Source organism: Hirundo rustica, chromosome 4 (genome assembly GCF_015227805.2).
Source record: "Hirundo rustica isolate bHirRus1 chromosome 4, bHirRus1.pri.v3, whole genome shotgun sequence".
Classification (NCBI taxonomy): domain Eukaryota; kingdom Metazoa; phylum Chordata; class Aves; order Passeriformes; family Hirundinidae; genus Hirundo; species Hirundo rustica.
In genome coordinates, this window is record NC_053453.1 from 44,217,897 (window position 1) to 44,241,142 (window position 23,246).

At 36.4% G+C, this 23,246-nt stretch overlaps 1 protein-coding gene across 1 annotated transcript in view; it reads right to left on the reverse strand.

Annotated features, from left to right (window-relative positions):
• The window catches only part of KITLG (KIT ligand), a 55,177-nt gene that overhangs the window by 24,701 nt on the left and 7,230 nt on the right, over positions 1-23,246 (reverse strand). The window contains exon 2 of the mRNA XM_040063220.2: positions 4,413-4,526. Within this exon, the coding sequence (XP_039919154.1) occupies positions 4,413-4,526 (114 nt within the window). The remainder of the gene's footprint in view (positions 1-4,412; positions 4,527-23,246) is intronic.

A 23,246-nucleotide genomic window follows, 5' to 3' on the forward strand; every position in this document is an offset into this window, starting at 1 on the left:
TTACATTGATTAATGCTCAGAAACCTTATGGTTATTGAATTTCTTTATTATCAATTCTTTCTTCTGGTGTGAGTCTAGCATGATGTGAGTGAAAATCCAGATTAAAAGCACTGAAAACAAGTTATGCCACATATCTGTCCTCAATTTACTACTCAAAACAAAGTTGATTAGGAAAATGACCCACATCTTCAGGCACTGCACAGCATGCCTTATTTATTCTCCAACAGCTTAGGCTTAGCAGACATCTCACGTCTATATTCACAGATGGTCTTGACTGAGGCATGTTCTCATATTCCTACAGTACAATAAAGCTGAGCAGAACACAATCACAGTCATGCTCAGGTGTTTTCTACAAGTGATGTAGATGGTTTACAGTACTTGGAGCAAGCCCAGTACCAAATAAACAAAGACTAGGTAGGGAATTGCGGCACTGTTTAGCAAGCTGTAGGTGCACTACAGTAGAAGTGTGCATGTGTGTGTGGGAAAACATACTGGAGAGAAAGACAAATGAGGGATATGGATTCATAACGAGAAGAATTTTAGCATGAGATAGGAAGAGGATGGGAATCTGCCTGGAGTTCATCAAGGAGCATCTTTCCTGTGGCCACAAACAGTGTAATGGATACTATGGAAATAATGAGGAGAAGCTGAGGGCAAACTCAGCATGTGTTATGACAACACAGGCAGTGTTAATAGTACCTTTGAAGATAAACCTAAAAAGCTTGCCATTGATAGTGGAAAAAAAAAGGAGGAACAGCTTGAAGGAAATAAGTAGAAGATTAGGGGTCAGAGCAGCATGTGATGAGACAGAAAAGCAAAACTATAGAAGCTGAAGCTAGAAAAAGATTTTTCATAGACTGCATTTTTATCCACCAAGAATTTGGAAGAAGAATATACTTGTTTGTTCAGAGAACTAAAAAAAAAAAGTTCTCCTATTATGACAAGAAAAATAATGAAGATTTTAAACGTGAACTTTGAAGGGTCTGTGAAGCATCAAGAGCCAAATCAGACACCTTCTTTTGTTGAAGACCTGAATGGCTGCGGAGAGATGGTGGTGTGACTTTACAGTGAGGAGAAATGGCCCAGGCAAGGCTAACATTTTGGGGAGATGAAAGAGATCATACTCTGCCTCCGAGGAGGATTCATGCCAACCTTAATCTATGCTCTAGACTAAATATGTCTGATAATTTGTTATGAAACAGGAGGAAGGGAGGCGAATATCCTAAGGTAAGTGATGGGATTTGTGCACTGCCGTTGAACAGTTAGTTTATTGCACACACAGACGGGACTATACTCACGAATGTGGACAAAAAGGGTTGAAGAGAATAAAGCATTTAGGAACAACTATTATATCACTGTGTCCAAATGTGACAGAGTTTGTGGATAACATCATAACAACTATGAGCAATAACTGTACACATAACACTTCTGTGAAATCCTCCAGGCTACAATTTGTTCTCAGAGTGAAAGATGAGAATACTTATTGAAAACCCTATTTCTACAGGCACAGTTTCCTTGGATCAGCAAAGAAATAAAACTTTTACTTAAAGGCCAACAGGATCTCCAGACAAAGGAAAAGGCTGTAGATGTTGTCTACCTGGATTTCAGTAAAGCCCTTGATACTGTCTCCCACAGCATTCTTCTGGAGAAGCTGGCAGCTCATGCTTTGGACAAGTACACCTTTCACTGGGAAAAACTGTCTGGATGGCCAGGCCCAGAGACTGATGGTGAATAGTGACAAAACCACGTGGTGATTAGTGTACCCCAGGGCTCACTGTTGGGGTCAGCAGTATCAGTTTATTATCTTTATTGATTGATGATGGTCAAGGTGACCAAGAACACTCTCAGTCACTACGCTGGGTGGCAGAGTTCATCTGCTGGGATGTATGAAGGTTCTGCAGGGGGAGCTGGTCAGGCTGGATCAGTCAACTGGGACCAGTTGTCTGAGGTTCAATAAAGCAAAGTGCTAGGTCCTGCACTTGTCACAATTACTCTACCCTGTGCTACAGGCAAGGTGAACAGTAGCAGCCTGGAGGAAAAGGACCTGAGGGTGCTGGTCAACAGCAGCTGAACATGATCCAACATGTGCCCAGGTGGCCAAGAAAGTCATTGGTATCCTGGCCTGTATCAGCAATACAGCAGTCAGCAGGACCAGGGAAGTGATTGTCTCCCAGTATCTGGCACTTGTGAGGCCACAGCTCAAGTCCTTTGTCCAGTTATGGGCCCCTTACTATGAGAGGAACAACAGAGAAGGGCAGCAAAGTTGGGGAGGGGTCTAGAGAGTGAGTCATATGAGGAGTGGCTGAGGGATTGGGTTGAATTTTGAAGATACACATAATCCTTAATTCAATGGATATATTGTGTTTCAAAAAGCAGAAATGGTACAAATTTTTTTACTTCAATTTGCAAGAGTTTTAGGGTCTTCTGTACCAAATTTTAAAGTAACATAATATTGGAGTCCTTTCTATATGTACTAAGGATATAGTTCATAGAGCATAAAAAACCTGTACTTGCTACAAAGTAGTACGATCAGTCAGTATTTTTCTATAGGCTTCTCCTTACTCATATTCACATTGTCAGCTAATGACGTTTTGCTTTAAAAATACTTTAAACCTTATTCTGTTTTTTTAAAATTTTGTTCTCAAGGTCTAGTTGCTATGTCCTAGAATTTCAAAAGAGAATGATAAACATGCAATATAGTCACATTAATTGAAACATAGAGGTCTTATACTAAATTTAGGGTACTAAACTTATCTTTTTTTACCTTATCCTTTTACTTCTCAAGTGACTTTATTGAAATTATTTCTGCAAATATTAACACAGACAAAGTGACTTTCCTTAAAACATTCTCAGAACAACTCATGCAACTCAAAACAGAGAGAGTGTCTGGGGGTTTGTACTTTCTGCATCTCTCTGTTATTTCTCCAACCCAAAGTATTTTTGAACTTGTTTGGTAACTTGACATCAATTTTGCATTTGTAGGGTGATCTGAAAGATATGGATCTAAGTCAGGAGAATGACCTTACAGGATCCTCATGGAGGAGTGTCCAAAGAAGCTCAGCCCAATCTCACTCTACTCAAGCTTGGCAGTAGCAGAACAGGGTAACTTGGACAGTGTGATTATTCAAGCTGCTTGCACGTTTTCTGTAATCTGTATTAATACAATCTTAAAGTTTAAATCGTACTAAAGGGAAAATTAAAGCATTTGTTCTCGGACACATAACTGACAAAAAGTTATTACTATCCCTGCACTACACAATTTCACCTGCCCACACAGGAATTTTGTTGTTCTTGGATGTTTTCAATACGTTTACATCAAAGCTTAATACTCTTCCAAGAGATGAAATATTATCAGGAATAAATATGCCAATACTTCAAAATTCTGCCTAAAGGGACTAATTTGAAGTGCTAAACATCTAAGTAGGACTATAGAGCACCCCTAGAGATTTACACTATGTGCCAATGTATATAAAAAGGACCAAAGAAAACAAGAACATTGCACAGGCAGCAAATGCTAGGGGCTCCAATTTAAGTGTTTGATAGTAATAACACTGATGTAGCAACTGTTTTCCCACAATGAAGCCACAATTTTCAGTTAGATTCAATATGCAGATGAATATATGCTTATTAAGTGTTCAGTATATATTATTTCTTAAAACTTTGGTGTTATATCCCGCACTACTGCAAAAAGGCATAATTATTAACTTCAGGGAGCTAAACACCAATTGACTTCACAAGCAGATGCAGTTTTTCAGGTTAATGCAGTGGTCAATTAAGTAACAGCTAAAACTTCCTTAAATGAATTTAGTTTTTATTTGAAGCTGTGAGTTCTTCAGACTTAAACTTCTGGGTAGAACAAATAGAGAAATATATAATGCACATAGGCCACTCAAACCTGAAGACTGCAAAACCTGTTCAATTGCTATTGCTTTGATAGTGTGATATTAGACACTGATGCCTAATATCACATTATTTTTATATATGGCACTTGTCTTTCATATACCCGATGTAAAGAGTTCTACTTCAATTCAGCTGGCAGCTGTGTTTGCTGCCAGTCTACTCCATGCAAGTCAGTAACACAAAGACAATAATCTTTCATCTGCATGAGGACAATCTGCTCTGAAAGAATGTTTGAGGAAATAAAGATTTTTGACAATTTTCATTGAAGTTTGGAGTCAGAAAACTACATATGTACATACATTCCATTTTGGTCAAGGTAATCTCCTCAATTAACACTGGAACTACTCTCACTGCAAAAAAAGGTTTTGTTCAAGTGACAGATGTTGATGGATTTTCTTTTAATATTCCCCTAGCTCTAATACAGATTGACCAACTTTGCTTAGAAATCTAAGTGCCCTTAGACACTGACTAATTTTTAACATACAGAACAATGTAAAACAAAAGGTACATACCAATTTTGCAATGTCATTCACATCATCTGTGACTGGATTCCCGCAGGATCTCTGGGCTTTGACAAGAGGATTAAGTAGGAGTAGTTGAAGACAAAAGCAAGTGATAATCCAATTCTGTTTAGTAAAAAAGAAAAAAATAATCAAGAAACAAGAAACCTCAAGTAAGCAATTGCCAAATATGAAATAACAAGAGATTGTAGTAACGTTTTTCATATGTGAAATGTAGAGGCAACAATATTCTTTATCCTCTACGAAGGCATATTGTACCATTACAGTATCATCTTCAGGATCATTGCAGGAATCCACGAAAATGCACTCAACTGATCTTTTCTGGAAGCAAATATCTTCAGAGTATTAATGGAAAATGCATTAATGCATCAGGTTACTTGCACACGATTATGCTTAGCTGTGTTTTTTGTACAGTTTACAGATACCAAAGAAGAGAAAGATACAAATGTTGCAATATTCTTTACCATCAAAATACAGTTGATTACATACTTGTCCTTCGCCTGATAGATCTGTGGCTCTAAAGTGATAAATTATAAGAAAAAAAATTATACTAGACTACATGAAGACAAAAGAAGAAAGTTCATAATCACAGCCATTTCATTTGAGTACTAAAGCTGCAAGCAAACCCACAACTGGACTCTGCCCAGATACTGACATCTCAAGCAGCCATGCAGTACATCTTCTCCAAGTGATGTGCTCTGGTCTCTCAGAAGTGCCAGCTTGGCTTTGGCACTACATTCCCTTCCTAAATCCTGTTGGAAACAACAATGCAATGTACTTACACAGGCTTGTGAGACTCACACAGAAAAGCACCAGATAACTAGCTGCAATGCACCTGGGTGTCTCCTTGGCTACACTGCCTGAACTTCCTCGCCTTCTGCTGTTCCTTGTGCTTCACTGGTTTCCCATAGAGTCCTGTGCCAAGTTTAAGCTGCAGATCTTCATTTCCAGAATGTTAAAGCATTTAAGTTATGGATAATCAAAAGTTGCCTTAGGTTGTGAAGCTTCTTGTGCCAGCTGACTGAAGCTGTCAGCAAAAGCTGATGATGGTGTACATTTACGGCAAGACTGGAATTTGCCTGTGCAGGCTCCCCAGCCTCCATAAGGGCAGGACTGAGATCAGAATTTCCTTTTGCACAAACTAAGATACAGCTCAGCTCTGTCTGTTCTGTGTGACAGGTAGAGAACTCCAGCTTCCACCCTTGCCTTCATATGCTCTCCAACCTTCAAATTTAAGACCAAAGCAAATGAAACAACAGTGATGCAATCCTCTAGGAAAGCAAGAGAAAAATCACAGATTAAAAAGATGAAGTATCATTATAGTCAGCTAGATGGCCTAAGAAAGAATGATAATAAAGTTCGCTCAGGAGCTTCATAAACTTGACAGAACAGTCTAGGCACTTTACCTAAAAGAGCTGTTATATGACAAGAGTAATCTCTTTCATGTACCTTTTATCTCTTAAATCTTGTATCTATCCTACAAGTAAAACTGGTCATTCGCTTTCTTAGAATACAGCTTCCTGACATATTTAGGTAACACTAGTGTGGGCTGCTGGTAGAAAAGACAGCTTCCTCTTCCTACCTTTTGCACTGGCACTGATGGTTTAGTCAGTTGTACCAGGCACACAACTTCCATATTTGTTTTCATGTAGTATTTTTCAGCTTTCTCATCCAAGTAACTGACACAGCTGAAATGCTCTGTCAAAGATGAGACAAACCAGGACTGCTGATTTCAGTGGAGCCTCCACTTGCCTTTCCCTAAACTGTACCCTCAGATGCCACAGAGAAAGAAATCAAAAGTATTCTGAGCAAAGTGCATTTGCAATATGCAACGTGTCTTTTCGTAAAGTCTCTTGCTTCAAAAACACTAGCATTTAGAAATACCTTTGTTTTAATATTTGTACAAATAATTACTGAGCATAATTACCAATGTGAAGGATTGAGAATAATTAATAGTTCATCTTACAAAATCTCTGTATTTTTTGCTACAAAAAGCTTTGCAGTTACATATATATGAACAATTTGGGCTCTGGGGAAATGCAAAGTTGCTGCTAGGTTTAGAAAGGACCTTTGAGAACTCCTTGTAGTGTATTAGAGCTCAAAGCTGTTTAAGAACTGGTTTTAAGTGATCAAGAGAAATGTCTCCCTTTCATATACAAGCTCCAGAATCATAGAGGAAACAAAAGTTAACAGGCTACTTCCTCGTACACAATTTTTTGTAAACTGGCAATTTTTGTAAAAAAGGCAAGAAGTTAGTGACAGCTAGCTCCAAAATGAAACTACTATACTTCTTTCAAGAACAAAAACAGAGTAGTTCACCCTTTGGAGTAAAACAGTGCAGTAGCATTGAAACTGGCAGGGACTTTTCCCTGATGTGTTCGTTGGAGGTGGAGTTCACACTGGGAACTGACAATTTCTTTACTGGATTCCTCGGTATTGATTAGTATGCAAAGATGGAATTTGTTCACTGAACTGTGTCACAATCATAGGATGATGTTCAACATAACAGTCTAATAATCAAAAAAGTAACAAAAGTCTTTAACTAGAAATATTTTTTCAGCAAATCAACTAAGTAATATTAATAAGCACAGTAGCACACTCCAAATAAAACCAGAATTTTAATGCACCTTGTCAATTTTTGTACTTCTGAATATAAAGACATTCTATACATGAAGCTTAAAATCACTATACATTTTATATTATGTAAATAAATAAGAATATTTTTTCTCCTATGTAAATAATGGGATTTAAAAGCATAATAATTTTATAACTGCTATTAAAACCAAATAATTTGAAAATTCTGAGATTATTTGAGGTTTTACTTGCTTATTTTCTCCCTGTGTCATCCAACAGGAACTGAAAATTTTTGAAATACTGCTAGTTTCAACACGTCTATTATACAAAATCTTTTAATTATTTACCCTTACAAAATATTTATATTACGCATGCCTTCAGGCACATTATATGTAAGGACTGTACAGATCAAAGAGTTGAGCTATTTTTGTGTTATTTACTAACGACCAAACCTGCTGTTTGAGCAAAACTTGATTAGACTGAATTAAATGAAGGACAGAACAAAAGGGAACCTTAAACAATAGCCCATTTTATACATTACTAAGCATAAATAAAAGTTACCTACACAACACTCATAACAGATTTCCATATTTAATTACCCCTAAGTTACCATGGGATTTTTCAAAGCTGTCCTCAGAATTTAATCACACATCATCTATTACCATTAAATTGAAGATATATAGCAGACAGAAGGCAGACCTGTATACCAAAGTGCTTCTTCCTAGATTTTACTCAAAAATTATTCAATTGTCTTTAGATTCTGAAATCTCATAAATACCGAATATTTAAATTTGTGCAAGGGGAAAAAAATAATGATTAGACTCAAAAGGATAACTAAAACTAAAGATACCAAGTATACACATTTGTTTACTCTGCAAATAATTTGCATTATTTCTTCTAAGCCGTAATCTAGAATTTCAGTAAACAGCATTTTAGAAGATTAGCTAACGATCCAATGTGTTGAAGACCACCCTTTCAGTTGTAAATCATCATCCTTTTCATTTACGTTCTTCATTTACAATCTGAAGTGTTGATGAAGGCTGCTGAGTGAGTGGTTTAGCATCTCTTTCACAGTATGCTATGAAAGATACTAAATCATGCTAATGTTCAGCTAATTCCTTAAGTAGAAAGCAGCAAGGGGAATACCACGTTGTTAAATAAACAAAACTTTGGAAAGTTTGAACATTTCCAAACATCTAGTTTGTCCTGATAACACTTCTAATCACATGTAGGGAGAAGTCACTAAAAAAAAAAGGCAAAGAACAAGCCACAAAAAAAAATCAAGCACAGTGAGAGGTTGTAACTACACAGATTAATGGGTTCTCTATTTTAAAATTTCTTGTTTTCAAATCATATTAGCCATAGAATTTTTCAGCCCAGTTTCCTGAGCAAATCATCCAATTAACCACAACCAAGCCACAGCTGAAGTAGGTTAGCTGACAACGTGGAACAACATTCACCGTGGGCCAGACTTCCCAAATTTATTTTTCACTTCTGTTAATGTGGGAGTAGGAACATCTTTCAATATTGGTCCCTCAGACAGTGTTTACATGCTTCTTTGCTGAGACACAGCTTGTGAACTTCTGCCACAGACAACACTGGTTGGTCAGTCACGGACAGCTAAACTAATGTTCATACTTATGCCTCAAAAAGCCTATTGTAAGAAGATTTAGAGAAATGTAAATAGCAAGCAAATATATTTCTCGGCTTTTTCCTTTATTAACCACAAAGCATATAGATGCATAGAAGCCCAGTAATTCTTTCCTATGTCTATTTAGTTATTTAGTTGTGATAGAGATTAAATAATTAAAGTAATGGAAGAACTGTCTCAAACCAATTAAGAAATTAACTGCCAGCATCAGAAAATCTTTTAATGAAAGAAGAGCATTTACACAGAATGTAATCCAATTACCATTTTCATGGTATTCAGTAACACCTTCCAACCTGCAAATGGTAGGGCTAACTTCAATAGCCACAGGACTGTGCCTAAATATTGCTTAAGTGCTAAAGATTGCTCAAGCCGCCAAAAAAGTCAGTTAAGTGTGGAAAGTCACCCACTCACGACCACCTAGTTCTGGAAACAATGAAGTCCTTGGCAAGCACACTTGGACCTGGGAGTGTCCCCTGCAGCACACTCTCAAGTACCCAGGAAATTACTTCAGACTAGCTGAATGAAGCACTGTGTTGACTCTGAATAACACATAGTTGAGTATTAAGCCTAGTGTACACACCCTGTCCATCAAAACTGGCACTAGTCTCACCAAATACAACAGCCTATCAACTAGGCTTCTCTCTAAATGACAGACCTGTGTTACATCTCCTGTAACCAAGCTAATTCCAATGCATGGGAGTTGAGCTGTGATCCTCTGATATACCTACCTTGTAATTATCATGGAATCATAGAATCATTTAGGTTGGAAAAGACCTCTAAGATCATCAAGTCCAGCCATAAACCCAGCACTCACAAATTCACCAGAAGACCATGTCCCTATGTGCCACATCTACATATCTACCACTGGAGCTGATTTACTGTCTATTATGTCTTTCTAGGGCAAATGAGGGGCACACTGGTACTCCTGACCCTTATTTTTCCCAACATTTATGCATTTTACATTGTCAAGCCAATATGTAGAAAAATTAGACATGTTCACTGAAAAAGCATCAGAATGTTTGTATGTATCCTTGTCTCACACATGCTCTTCCATCTGGGCACCCTAACTTCTGCAGAAATCCCCAGTCAACACGCGAGTTTTCTTGATCAACCTTTAGGCAGTCTAATGAACAAAACGCATAACTCCAGCTCAGTGAGTCATTCTGCAGGGGTGAGACACCTAAAAATCTTTGGATCACACCCTCCATGCTTTGTTATGATTTCAAAATTCAGATACATACTTTTTTAGTGACTGATACCACTCTTCATTTTTTTTAAACAATGATGCGTAGTAAGGAATATGATGATAAAAGTAAGCAACAGAGAGCATCAGAGTATTTATTCTGTGTTTTGATTCAAACACAGACTATAGAAATATTAGTCACTCTTTTTCAGAGTAAGTTTTAGAATGTTCTGTACACAAAATATTTGAACATATATTTGGTTATTTACAAAACAGTATATTTTCTACTCAGTTCTGCATATAATATCTAAAATACATAATATGAGAGTATTTCAAGGGGCTAAGGGGAAGGAAATTAACAAGCTCATGCTACAAATTTAAGCAGGGAGAGGTGCCATTGCTACCTACATTCAAATGAGTTCAACAGACAACCCATTTTCACAGCTGTTTGGTCTTTTTTTGACAATACTGTCTTTGTTCCTCTCTGATGTTCCTAGCCCTAGAACCTCTTCCCCCACACCTTCGCACTCACTTGAGTATTCACAGGGGACCTAGGACATCCTCCTAGAATGACAGGAATGGGAGTTTTCATCTAACTGTTCATTTGGTGGAAGAATGTTAAAGTGGCACTTGCTAGACTTCAGCAGCCATATGTGCAAAAGTGAAGCCAATTGCTGTATTCAGATGCTTATAGGCCAGTTCCCTTCTAAGGTACACTCTTAATGAACTGGAAATAATTCTATTCAGGTCAATGGATAAAAGGTAATCCCATATCTGCTAAGTGCTAATGCAGAACTACTTTTTCCTCCAGTATTTTTCTTTTTCAGCTGGAAGGAGAAACAATTCTCTAGTTCTGCCAAGTTATGCACAACTATTTCCCGAATCAGATAAATTTAAGATGTGTAGTCTTAACAGTGCTGAGAAAATAATGAGTCACACCATTCTTTCCCACCATCCAGACCTTGGGAAAACTGGGAAGCTGCTTAAGACTACATGCCAACTTCATTTCATACGACCTCAGGCAATTGCTATTATGCTCTACCCCTTGCAGCTCTCCTTGACAGATGCAGCTGACTGCTCTAGCCAATGAGCTACTGTTGCACTTGCAAAGGAGCACCCAAACTCCAGCTGAGTTTGGTTTGTGTGTTTCAGTTGAAACCAAGATGAATGTGAAAAGCTAGAAGTGTAAATTGTTACAGAGTTTGCCCTGCAAATCAATGGAATTCAGGTATTTTGCAATTACATTCAGTAAACTACAAAAAAAATCTTTTTAATGTGTAAATTAACACATTTGTTTTCAATCTCTATAAGGATACCATTGCAAAATATTTGCCTGTTCTAAAAATATAAGCTCTGGTTCTTTAAAAATGTTATCTGATCCATAATAAATTTTGTCCATTCTTTAATCTCACTTGACAATCAGGGATTCAGGCAGTTTCCATGCATCCTAAACTTGTCCTGGATGACAGCCAGTTTGTTTAGTTCTCAGGTACTGGGAAGTGAAGTTACCAAGAGACAGGTAATTATACACGAATATTGCCTCTGGAACTTGAGTTAAAAGCGCCTGAATTAATATTTACTGATAATTACCCATCAGGTGGCATTCTAGTTCTGTAAAAGAGCCAGGAGATTTAAAGGACAAAAGTGTTTCAGCTGGATTAAAGGATAAACATTTTTAAAACTTCTATGTTTTGAAATAAATCTTCCTATTAAATCAGAATCAGAGATTATGAGCATCTCCAGAGGTCCTGCACTTAGCAGTCTTTTTAGGACATGTGTACTGAGATTTTCTTTTCCATTTGTAAAATTCAATAGCAAACATCCAGGACTGATACTGAAATTTTTCACCTTTCTATCTAGAGAGTGATAAAGACCAATATTTTCTTGTTCTATAACAAAGACGCTGAGATCCAAATACATGCACAATCAAAACAGAAATAAGCAGAAGACTAGACTTCAGTTGACTCAACAAAACCTCCCTCAAACTTCAAAGAGGAAGTTGCATTTTTTTTTTTTTCCCTAGGAACTTATGGAAGAGTTTTCTAGCATAGATCCAAAGGCATTTTTAAGTAATTTAAAGGGGAAGGCAACATAACATACAAGATTATCTTTGCAGGGAGGACAAGTTCCTCATACTGTATGGAGGTGGATGATCTGAATTCCTCAGGGAATGAAAAGACATTCTCTTAGATAAAATACTTAATTAAAGATTTTTTCTAAAGATCTGTTTCAGAGGTCTTGCATATTTGCCAAGTTCATGCAAAAAAAAAAAAAAAAAAAAAAGTCCACTATACTGAATAATCTTTTGAATTAAAATGAAAATATATGCCAAGCAATCTTCTTTAATCTCGGACTTTCAAGAACCAGTAAAGGAAAGACTTGTTACAGAAGTTCTGTACTAGATCCTTAATTCTAACCATCTGCTACAAATTATAAGGTGTTTGGGTTGGAAGAACTATTACTCTGGCAAAATAAATTAAAATAAATAAAATCATCTAGAAAAGTGAAAACAACAGAGATTTTAATATTTGGCATACACTAGAAGCCATGTACATGATGAAAATGTCCTCCCTTGTCATATCATTCTTAATATGAAGCAAAACATGTTAAGTGGATGCTTACTCTTTCATTCATAGAAACTGCTAGAAAATAAACTGCATTATAAATCTGAAGAGATTTTAGTTCATGTTCAAGCCTGTGGAAAGCAAATATCAGGAAAAAAAGAACCATTATACAAAATTAAAAGGAAATTAGGTGTTTTTTTAATCTCTTTTTTTTTTTTCCCTTTTCAATCCTTTTTTTTTTTTTTGTATAAGTGGGGATGATTTTTGAAATGTAAGTCACAGAATCGCCAACTTTTTAAATCAAAGACATGTTCTCAGAAAAACACTGTTCTGTTTCTGGACTCTGGTTTTGTGGGGGTTTGTGGTGGGTTTTTTGTTGTTGTTGTTGTTGTTGTTGTTGTTGTTGTTGTTTGTTTGTTTGTTTGTTTTTAGGCACTGTATCTTTACAGGGATATAAATCCAGAATTAATTTCTCTGACCTGCTTGATATGAGACCTTGTTACAAAAGGGTAATTGCTCAACACAGACTGAAACTAGATGCCAGTATAGTCAAGACTGTGTTTCATGCATCTAACTTAACTGTTTTACAGTTTTAGAATTACAGGGTTACCTGTGACTAAATAACACTGTTACGAGCTCCTGGATATGCCAACACCAGTATGAACTTTGACAGTGCTAACAGATGATAATTTTTCACATCAGTATTGTACTACATATTTTAAGACTTTCCATTTTCTGACTTTTTATGGCTGTTCTCTACATTAGTGATCTACAAGAACACTCAGGATAAGATGAGGAAAGAGAGTTAGAATTAATGACTTGTTTTTTGTCATGGGATCTAGCCCCAGAAGCTTTCCTCAGTCCCTCTTCATTGTGAAGGTGTCGTGACCAATATCAGGTAAATGTGGTCCTCTGCAGTCCATCCAGAATGGCTTTGGCATGGTCTGCTTCTAAAGGCAAATGATATCACTAACCTGAATTCCAACAAACAGTAATAGGTCTAGCCAGTCCTCCTTGACAGATGTTCAGAAGACTGGTATTCTTGGAACATAAATCTCTTCAGTAACTTTATCTGTCCCATGCCACAGCAGGTATCAGTTTTCAAAGTCACTGTGGGCTTCAGGTAGCTCCTGGGACAGGTAGGCTCCAGATAACATTTTTTGTATCCCACTCCTTTGATAAGATAGCTTATATTTTTAATAATACTGTATAAAACCAAATAGAAAGAGGGGAGTAAAGTGGGATTGGAGGGAATAATCACAGAATCATTCAGGTTTGAAAATACCTCTAAGATCAAGTCCAACTGTAAAGTCCAGTGTTGATACCTCAACCACTTCCCTGGGCAGCCTGTGCCAGTACTTGACCACCATTTTAGTGAAGAATTTTTTCCTAATGTCCAATCTAAACTCACCATGGCACAACTTGAGGCCATGTACTCTTGTTCTATTGCTCCTTACTTGGGAGAAGAGATCAATTCTCATCTGGCTACAAACTCCTTTCAGGCGACTGTAGAGAATTTATCACTCTCCTGAGATTCCTTTTCTCCAGGCTAAACAGCTCCCCAGCTCCCTTAGCTGTCCCTCTTAAGACTTGTGCTCCAGATCTGTCACCAGCTCTGCTGCCCTTCTCTGGAAATGCTCCAACACCTCAGTGTCTTCCTCCTAGTGAGGTGCACAGAACTAAACAGAGAATCTGAAGAGAATCTTGGGAAATTACCCCAGATCTTTACTGTTCTGATGGTTAAAAGCCTGGTACTGTCCAATGCAAGTGACAGTCGTTTGTATCAATGCATTCTCCTGGCAAAGCTGCTTCTTTGCTTGTGTATTTATACTTCCTTCTTTCTGGTGTGTTGTCTTCATGTACTTAAGAAAATCAACCCTAGTATTTGAGTCTTTGCTACACATAATTAAAAAGTCCATTTGATTTTCATTGCTTCATGACAAAAAATCAATACAAACTCACCCCAGATGTCATGGAAATAAACAAAAAATTCCCTCTTACCTCTTCTCAGATTACAAATTTTATTTATTTGCTTTCTACAGTACCTTAGTTTCACAGACTCTCCTCTCCAAAAAGTATAAAGAAAGGATTACCCAAACTCTTACTAAGTATTGTTGCAACTGTCACAACGAGTGCAGTCTCCAACCAGGTGTTTGCTTCTGAAGTGAAGACAAGCAAACCAACACTAAGTAACACAACCTTTAAATGGGATCCCTTCTCATTAGTCAGAGCAGTTTCTCCCACTGATAAGTAACTGTTGACATAAAAAGTATTCTAAATTTACTTTTCACAAAAGCTGGCTTCTTTGGATATATTCCAGACAGCAGCGCCTGCATCAACTTAAAAAGGTTTGAAACAGGAAATAAAGTTTTCACTTTGAGTCTGCAAAAACCCCAGCTGAGAACTTTTCAAATTATGATGTAGCACACATATTGGTGAGGAAAGTGATTTTGTATTTTGAAGAGTGTTGTGGTTTAACCCCAGATGGCAACTAAGCACCACACAGCTGCTCATTCACTCTTCCTCCACAGTGAGATCTGGGAGAGAATCAGAGGAGTAAAAGTGAGAAGACCCATAGGTTGAGATCAAGACAGTTTAAGGGGACACAAAAAGAAGAAAAGAATAAGGGTAACAATAGTAACCAAATAATTAGAATATACGAAACTAGTGATGCAAAATGCAATTGCTCACTGCCTACTGACCTGCCAGTTCCCTAGCAGCGGTGGCCCACAGCCAGCTTTCCCCCCAGTTTATTTGGTAAGCATGATGCCATATGCTATGGAGTATCCCTCTGGTCAGTTTGGGTCACCTGTCCTGTCTGTGTCCCCTCCCAGATTCTTGTGCACCTCCAGCCTTCTCACTAGCAGGGCTTGAGAAGCTGGGAAATCCTTGACTTAGGCAAGCTCTACTTAGCAATGACTAAAAACATCAGCATGCCATCAACATTATTCTCATACTAAATCCAAAACACAATGCTATACCAGCTATTAGGGGAAAAAATAACTCTCTCCCTGCTCAAATCAAGACAAAGAGATTGGAAAAAAAATAAAACAACAAACCAATCAGATAGTTAGCCAGGCATGTGGTGAAAGTTTTCGACACCAACTACAACACTGATAAAAGAAGGTCATTCTGCTTTACAGCTGCATTAAATCTTGAATCTTTGGGGAAATAAATAAGAGATATTTTAGGTTTCCTTCTATCATCAGCAGTGACACCTAAGATTTTAAACATAAGTAATAAAAACTGTTATTGATTCTTTCAGAATTCAAAAGATACTTTTGTAAGCATTATTCTAAACATAAATGATTACCTTGGGGCATGTATCAAGGATTTAGAGTATTTTGAACACATTGATCTCCTGTAGAATGACAGAGTGCCATTACACAACTCAGCTGCAGAAATAGGGCAAGGTTATGGTCTTCCATAGTGAAGCCTGTGTTTCTGTTCCTTTTCACTATTTTTCATCAAAATAGTGAAAAGGAACAGCAAAATTTACTATATCCCACATAATGCCTATTAATGATGTGCCATTCATGATTTAGAAACATGACTTTACAGATTGAATGTTATGTTTCACAAGCACCTTGTACACTGTGCCATAAGAGAATGAATGAGGAAAATTCAGTGCCTTGTTTGCTAGAAACAGTTTAAGATTTAAATAAAATACATAACACTTTCACATCATGTTCTATCCATTTCAAACAAACCATGTTGTTAGGCAATGAAGTCAGCTTCTGGTACCATACACAACCCCTGCAGACATTTTAACAATTATCTATAGTAAATTTTTACAAAAATTACCAAAGGTTTTAGTAAGATACTTTGTCAGGGGAAAAGACTAAAAGCACTGACAGGTAAGCTGCTTAAGAGACAGCATACTAGAAAACCCAAAAAGCGAAAGATGAAACCTGCTTCTCCTGTCCTTGGTGTTAAGTTTTCATCTTCCTTCATCAAGAGATACAAGAAAACCCCCGAGGACTTTCAATATATTGAACATCTTTGCCACAACAAAAATTCTGGTCTTTGTACAGAGCATTTCTTGGTGCAATAGTTATGTTCTCATTAGCCAGCATAATGTCTGTCAAGGTGTCTCCCTGGAAAATGTGTAAGTTCAAATGTTACCATTCAAAAACTTGGAGCCTATGATTCCGTATTTGTCAAAAACCAAACAAAGTTTCAATGAGCTGATCACAAAAACACTGCTAGGCTTCCACTTCCCCTAGAACTATATATTTCTGAAGTTTCACTAGATCTTGAATATGTACTTCTTATCAGTTTACCTGAGAAGCTGAGCTGCACATACTAACAGTGCTCCAAGAAATGTTTGTAAGAATCCTGCAAGTTTATCTCAGCTGTTTACAAATAATGCAGAGTAAAACAAAATCAGGTTTTAAACACTTTCAACTGGGAAAAAAGCCCCACAAAATGCCATAACTGTTTCCAGATCCTGATTCATAATTTGAATTGCATGTCTTCCTATACATATACAAAACCAAAGTGAACAATTTAGCTTTAAAGTAATGATCTGCAAAAGGATACATTACATTTATACTGTTATTAGAATATATTACATTAAGAATGGAATTTTTTGTGTGTGTGAAAAGAATATTTATCTAAAGCAATAGGCCAAAGGATGAGATTATTCTCAAATGCCTTGAAGCTTGTAAGACTGCAGACAAATCAGGTAAGAGCCACATCAAATTAGAAACTAATCTTCAAAACATTTAAGTATGCTTGCAAGACAACGTAAGCACTGGGCAGCCAATAAGCCATTTACCTCAGCAAGCTGGAATTACAAACACATTATGCCTTTCCTTAAAGTAATTACATTAGTATATTAGTAAGAAAAAATCAACTATATTTGTTTTTCAGGATTTTTATCAAAACTGAAAGCATTTTCATATGCCAAATATACTTTAGTTGTTATTATTATTCTAACTGCAAATTTTTACAGTAGAAAACAAGTATCAATTCCTTTTTCAAGATGCACTAGAATGCATCATGCCATTATTAATTTTAAAAATTCTTTCTGAAATTATTTCCTGAGACATATGTTGGTGTGGGGTTTGTTTTTTTTCCTGGTTTTTGGTGGTGGTGGTGGTTTTGGTTTTTTGGTTGGTTTTTAGGGGTGGTGGGGGTTTTTTTGTGTGGGTTTTTTTTTGTTGTTTGTTTTTTATTTGTTTTGTGTTTTGTTTTTTTTTTTTTTTGTTAAGTAAGCAAATTGTCAGAATGGCCATTTTAAGAATTTCAAACCATGTGCAAGGTTTTTTCAGGAAAATGTAACTTTAAGATGGCAAAAATGGGACAGGACTGATCAAAATGCTTCCTTTAACACAAAAAAATCCAGCAACTGCATTACTGCATCAGAAACTCAAGCATATTTTTAATTCCTATGCACCTCTAAAAGCGGACACACTTTTAAGTGCTTTTTCCTGCTAACACTGAAGTGCTATAGAAGAGCATCTTTCAGGGGTGGTGCATGGAAACTCTGCTGGTTTTCAATGCCTAGAGCTGTGCAACAACTTTACATAAAATGTTGAGTTCTCACCATTGATAGTCACAGGCTAAAAGAACGATCTTTCAGTATAAACTTCTCAGCTGTCATTACTTTCACAGGTAATTGAAGTTCAGCTACAATACATATTAAAGTGTTTTCCTTTCCTCTAAGCTAAAGGCTGAATTGTTACAGATGGTAATTTTGGCAGATGGTTGTATATGAAACTGAGTTTATAATTAGGCCAAATCTGACTTGTACAATTAAGGCAACAAAGATTTGGAAAATAAGAAGTGTCAGATCAGTATGATTGGTCTGGTGCCCACCGAAGACTGAAGAAAGATGATCATTCAGATTTACAGAATATATTGCCTATATGAAAATTTCTTCTGAATTGCATGAATTAGAAGATAAGAAATATTTCACACACAGAGCGTAAACTAAAATAACCATGGTGTTTTACCTACTTAAGTGTATAATCCCTTTTTCTTTAGTCGAAGCTAATGAGATGGTCTGTAGCCATCTAACAGCTTCCTGCTGCTGAGAGAGGGCTCCTTCTCCCCAGCTTCCCTCCCTCTGACATTCACCTGACCCCTAAGCAAGCCAGTAAATTGAAAGACAGTGACTAGCCAATGCAGCTCAGAGACAAAAAGTAATCCCTGAGGAATAAGCAAAGGAGGAGATGAGATGTGCAAGGAGAAGACTAGGACTAGGACTACCTCTTTCTGGATGTGACCTCTCGGGCTCACTGCAACATATATCAAGCTGCATTTCAAGCCATATTATATCTAGTGTCAAAAACCTTTCCAGACTGGTAATTTTGTGTTAAGGCAGCATTGCCTGTGTTTAGCCTCTTCTGTCAAATATTTATTTATTTATTTGTGTACTAAGAAAGGATCAGTAATGTCCAGCAATCATTCTCTCTACTATTTCCTGCATATCATTCAGCAGTTTCTTGTGATCAACTTTCAGTCTCTCTTCACATGCAAATTGCTCCCTTACAATGCTTTTGCCTATTTTAAGATGCCTATTTCTGTTATGCTCTTTTTTTCAGTGGGAAAACCAGAACATTTTTCAGGATGACTGATGATCACTATCATAAAAGCAGTCCCCTTTCAAATTTCTCTTTCTGTTTCTACTGCATCCCAATATGCTGTGTGATTTGTTCCACTATGGGCACAATATAGGGATTTTTCATTCATTTTCCTGATGAAGCATTATTACAAGAACATAAATAAGAGCTTGTAAGTAGCTTTTAGAAGTAATTGAAACTGCCGTTATTAATCCAGTCACAATTAGTTCAAAACATTCCTTCCAAAATGCAACCCCCTTGCTCTTCAACACAATGAACTCCACTTGCCATCATGCCATCTGTTCTCCCATCTCCTCTATACCTTTACAAAGTTCCTCAGAATCTCTTTTAGTTTCAATTAACCAGAGTAATTTATGTAGCTTGCACATGTTGTCATCAATCTGTGAACCCTATTACCAGATTGAACTATATGAGGCTACTGACAATTAGAGAACATTACCTTTTAGGTTTTTGTCACGTTAGAAATTAATTACTTGTTCCTACACTTTCCTTTCTGTCCTAAATATTTTTTGCACAAACTGTTATGATAAGAGGGATATACTGTGGCGCTACTTAGGTTTTATCTTAGGTCTTTATTTTTAAAGAATCTAAATAAGTAATTTTCATTCTTTCTCCTTATTCATCCATTTGAAACACAAATATATTTAGTGCATTGAATGCACTTCTTCTACAGGAACTGGGCTTTTCTATTCCGTTCATTGAACTCTATTAATACCGAATTCCCATCTGCTTTCTACGAAGCAAATTAAATACAGCAAAATCTGCTAGTAATGCAACAATAGAGGCAAGCTGGTTAGAAAAATTATTTTCAACTCTGATTTTTTCATTAACTCTAAAGACAAGAATTAAGAGTTAATGTGTTAAGACATACCATATATTTAACAAAATGAAAAAAAAATCATGTTCACCTATTTCTATGAAGTTATAATCATCTTGTCTTTGCCATAAAATTAACCTGACTTACAATTTATATCCCGCCCTTAACTTTACATCTGTCCACACAAACAGTATTTTTAATATCCTAGTGGTTTGTGGATGGGTTTAGAGGATGTTTTTTTGTTTGTTTTTTGGGGGTTTTTGTTTGTTTGTTTGTTTTTGGTTTTGATTGGGATTTGTATAGACTAACAACTACAAACTCCATCAAAGTGTTTCTGGTACTCCAGTGTTTCCCCATAATTCTCCTACATGTCCAGGAAGAACAGGCACATTACTATAATATATACCAACATGCAAGAGCTCTCCACTTGAGAGATACAGGATAAATCCCAGCTAACTTCATCATCACAGAATTGTGACCACAGAATTAATACGAATGTCATTCACATGATATTTCAATGCCTTTGTTTGAGTTATTTATGCTAACTAGAGAGCACTATAAATAACTTATCTTAAACCTGAAGCCGCACTTGTGGCTTTCCTTAAAAAAACACAGAAACGGCGGGGTAAGCATTCTAAAAAGACGTTAAGTCATTCAGCTTACAGTTTGATATGACTATGGAAATACACACATAACTGGACAAAATAAAATCTGAGGAAAAAAAAGCTCCCTAAGCCTGCACAATTTTGAAGAACTATAAATGCCTATTAAATACAGATGGTTATAAAACATAACTTTTACACTAGTAACACATTATGAATTTAGTTGCATAACTGATATAAAATACTAGGTATTCTCACAGCATCTGCAACAATACAATAGAACACAACACTTTGAAAAAACAGCTATTTTGCCTTACTTTTACTGATAACTTTCACAGGGGTTACTCATTAAAAAATGGAATTGTAAATTGCATGTAGTGTGATACAGAGCTTTACATTTGGTCAAAAGTATTCATGTGAATTAGAAAGAATGGCAGATGTCAGTAGTGAAATTATTCTGGTATATGTTCAACACCATCCTTGTTACAGATGTGCTGATAGAAAAATGTCATATTCTGTTAGCCTTCTGAATGTTTATATTCTGTAGTTGAGTTTTCTCACGCTTGTAACATAAACAAGAGCTGTTTTTCACATTCCTTTCAGATGAGGGTCAACTGATTGACTTCTAGCCTGACCAGTGGGATGGAGAGGTTCTTGTTCTCCAATCCCTGGTCATTGTCCAGAATCTATGTCAGAGGTCATCATAATAAAGTGAGCCTTTTGCCTTGGATTCAGAGAGTGTGAGTATCATTTCTCTTCATGTCCTCTAGCAACAGAAAAACCTCATACAAATATTGACACAATATAATATGATTTCTTGGGTTATTTTTACACCTAGTTCTCAAGTGCTTCCTTGGATCATTCTTATTAAAGAAGCAACATTATTTGCCTGTCTTATTATGAAATTTCTTTGGCTTCCATAATTAATCTCACAGTAAATATAACCCACTGTTGAGAAGATTACTGTAAATCTCCTCAGAGCATATACTTTTCAATGTCTACTCTCTATAATTCCAGTAAGATTAGTTATGCATTTCCATGACTGATACAATTTTTTGCAAGTTTACTCGAGTGACATTTATCAATACTTACAGGGAAAAAAATGTTCCCAGTTTTATAGGAATTGTGCCATTTACTTTGAAATAAGTCATGGAGTATGTATGTTAAGAAGACAACTCCATCTTAGTGAATAAAGCCAAAAAGAACATAATTGTTTGACAAATAGCACTTTGAACAGGTACTAAGTCAATAGTAACTGAAATAATGTTCTTGGATGCAATGGACTTGTTTCAATAGAAAGAAACCACGTTAGTAGGCTAAAAGCAGATTAACTTCACATATGTCTCAGGCCACTAACAAATGTCAACAACATTCTGTTACCGTGTGAAATGACCAAGAGTACTGTAGAAAATCTGACCACTAGCAAATGTTTAGCTGATCCCTAAAACCTGCATGTGAGAAGAGATTTTTTTTTAAATGCACAGAGGAGAACAAGAAGATAGAAATTCACTTCAATTGTTTAAAGAACTTATTAGACCAGAACTTTTTAAAAGTCAAATGAAAGCACCAAATCAGGTATTTCTAACTTGGTTAGGTAATAGAGATGAGAGGTACAGGGGAAAGCAATAACAACTACTTCTAAAAGGATGTCCTTTGGTCTCAATAAGTATCTCAATATTAATTTAAAAAAAAAATTAAAAAAGAAAAGCAAGAATTTTCTTAATATATTAAGAAAATTACTGACTTTAGAGAGAAAAAAGGTATTGTCACTTCTAGAAATGGCAGACCAGTATTTCAGAGGGCTCTTCCTAACTGTAGTAATAGCTTGCAAGTGTTGTAAAACAAAAAACCTAACATATTTCATGGAACAATGGATTCATTCTAGTCCTGTCCAAAGAGGCACTTTGTTTCTACAGATGATACAAAACAGTGGTAACAGGTTATTCAGAGGACTAATGTTTGAAGTGGGCCCCAAAAGGTAATGATAAATAAAAATGCCATTAAAAATGTAGAGAACATACAAGTCAAGTGAAGTTTAAGCTGTATGAGAACAAGCAAGAAGATGACAGGCACACCTTCGGTAGTGTGGATACTAGAAGTGCAGAAGTTCTGTTGCCAGAGATGAGAACACTGACTTAAACATAGCAGAAGCCAGGAAAGGTGCACAAAGGAATGAAGGTAGTTTTCTGTCTTAAGGGGAAGAGGAGACAAACTTGCAGTCATTTTCAGATGTGGCCTTGAGCTATGATGATAAGGGCAAAAAAAATCCAGAAGAAAATATCTGGAGTATTATGAATGCCATCTGACTTGAGACTGGAGTCAATTTTTAAAAATAACAAGATTTTCATTGATTCTAGTAGCCTAAAGTACTGCCTAGTATTACACTATTAATGGAACAAACACTTAAGAAATATATCTAAACAGTTTGGAACAGACTACAATTATGGCCAGAATTTTTTAGAGAGTGCATGGCAAATCTAGGGCACATTCTTAGCCAGAGATTATAATACAGAAGATCAAAGCACCTTCAGTGACAATATTTAAATTTAAAGTTTATAAGACAGGTTTGCATTGCCTAGAAAATAAAGCAATGCCATCAAAATTATTTAAACTGGTGTCAAACACAGCACTGGTAGTTCTGTCTGTTAGAATAGAAATGCAATCCATACATTGTCAAACTATGATAATTTGAAAAAGACACCAATTAAGAATACTGGAGATATTTTTTTCCCCTCCTTTTTAAAATAACCACCAAAAAGCTCTGTTTATTCAGGCACATGTTTTTTAATCCAAACCAAAGAGGGTGCCAAGCAGTGTTATACAAGCTTCCTAAATTCATTTGGC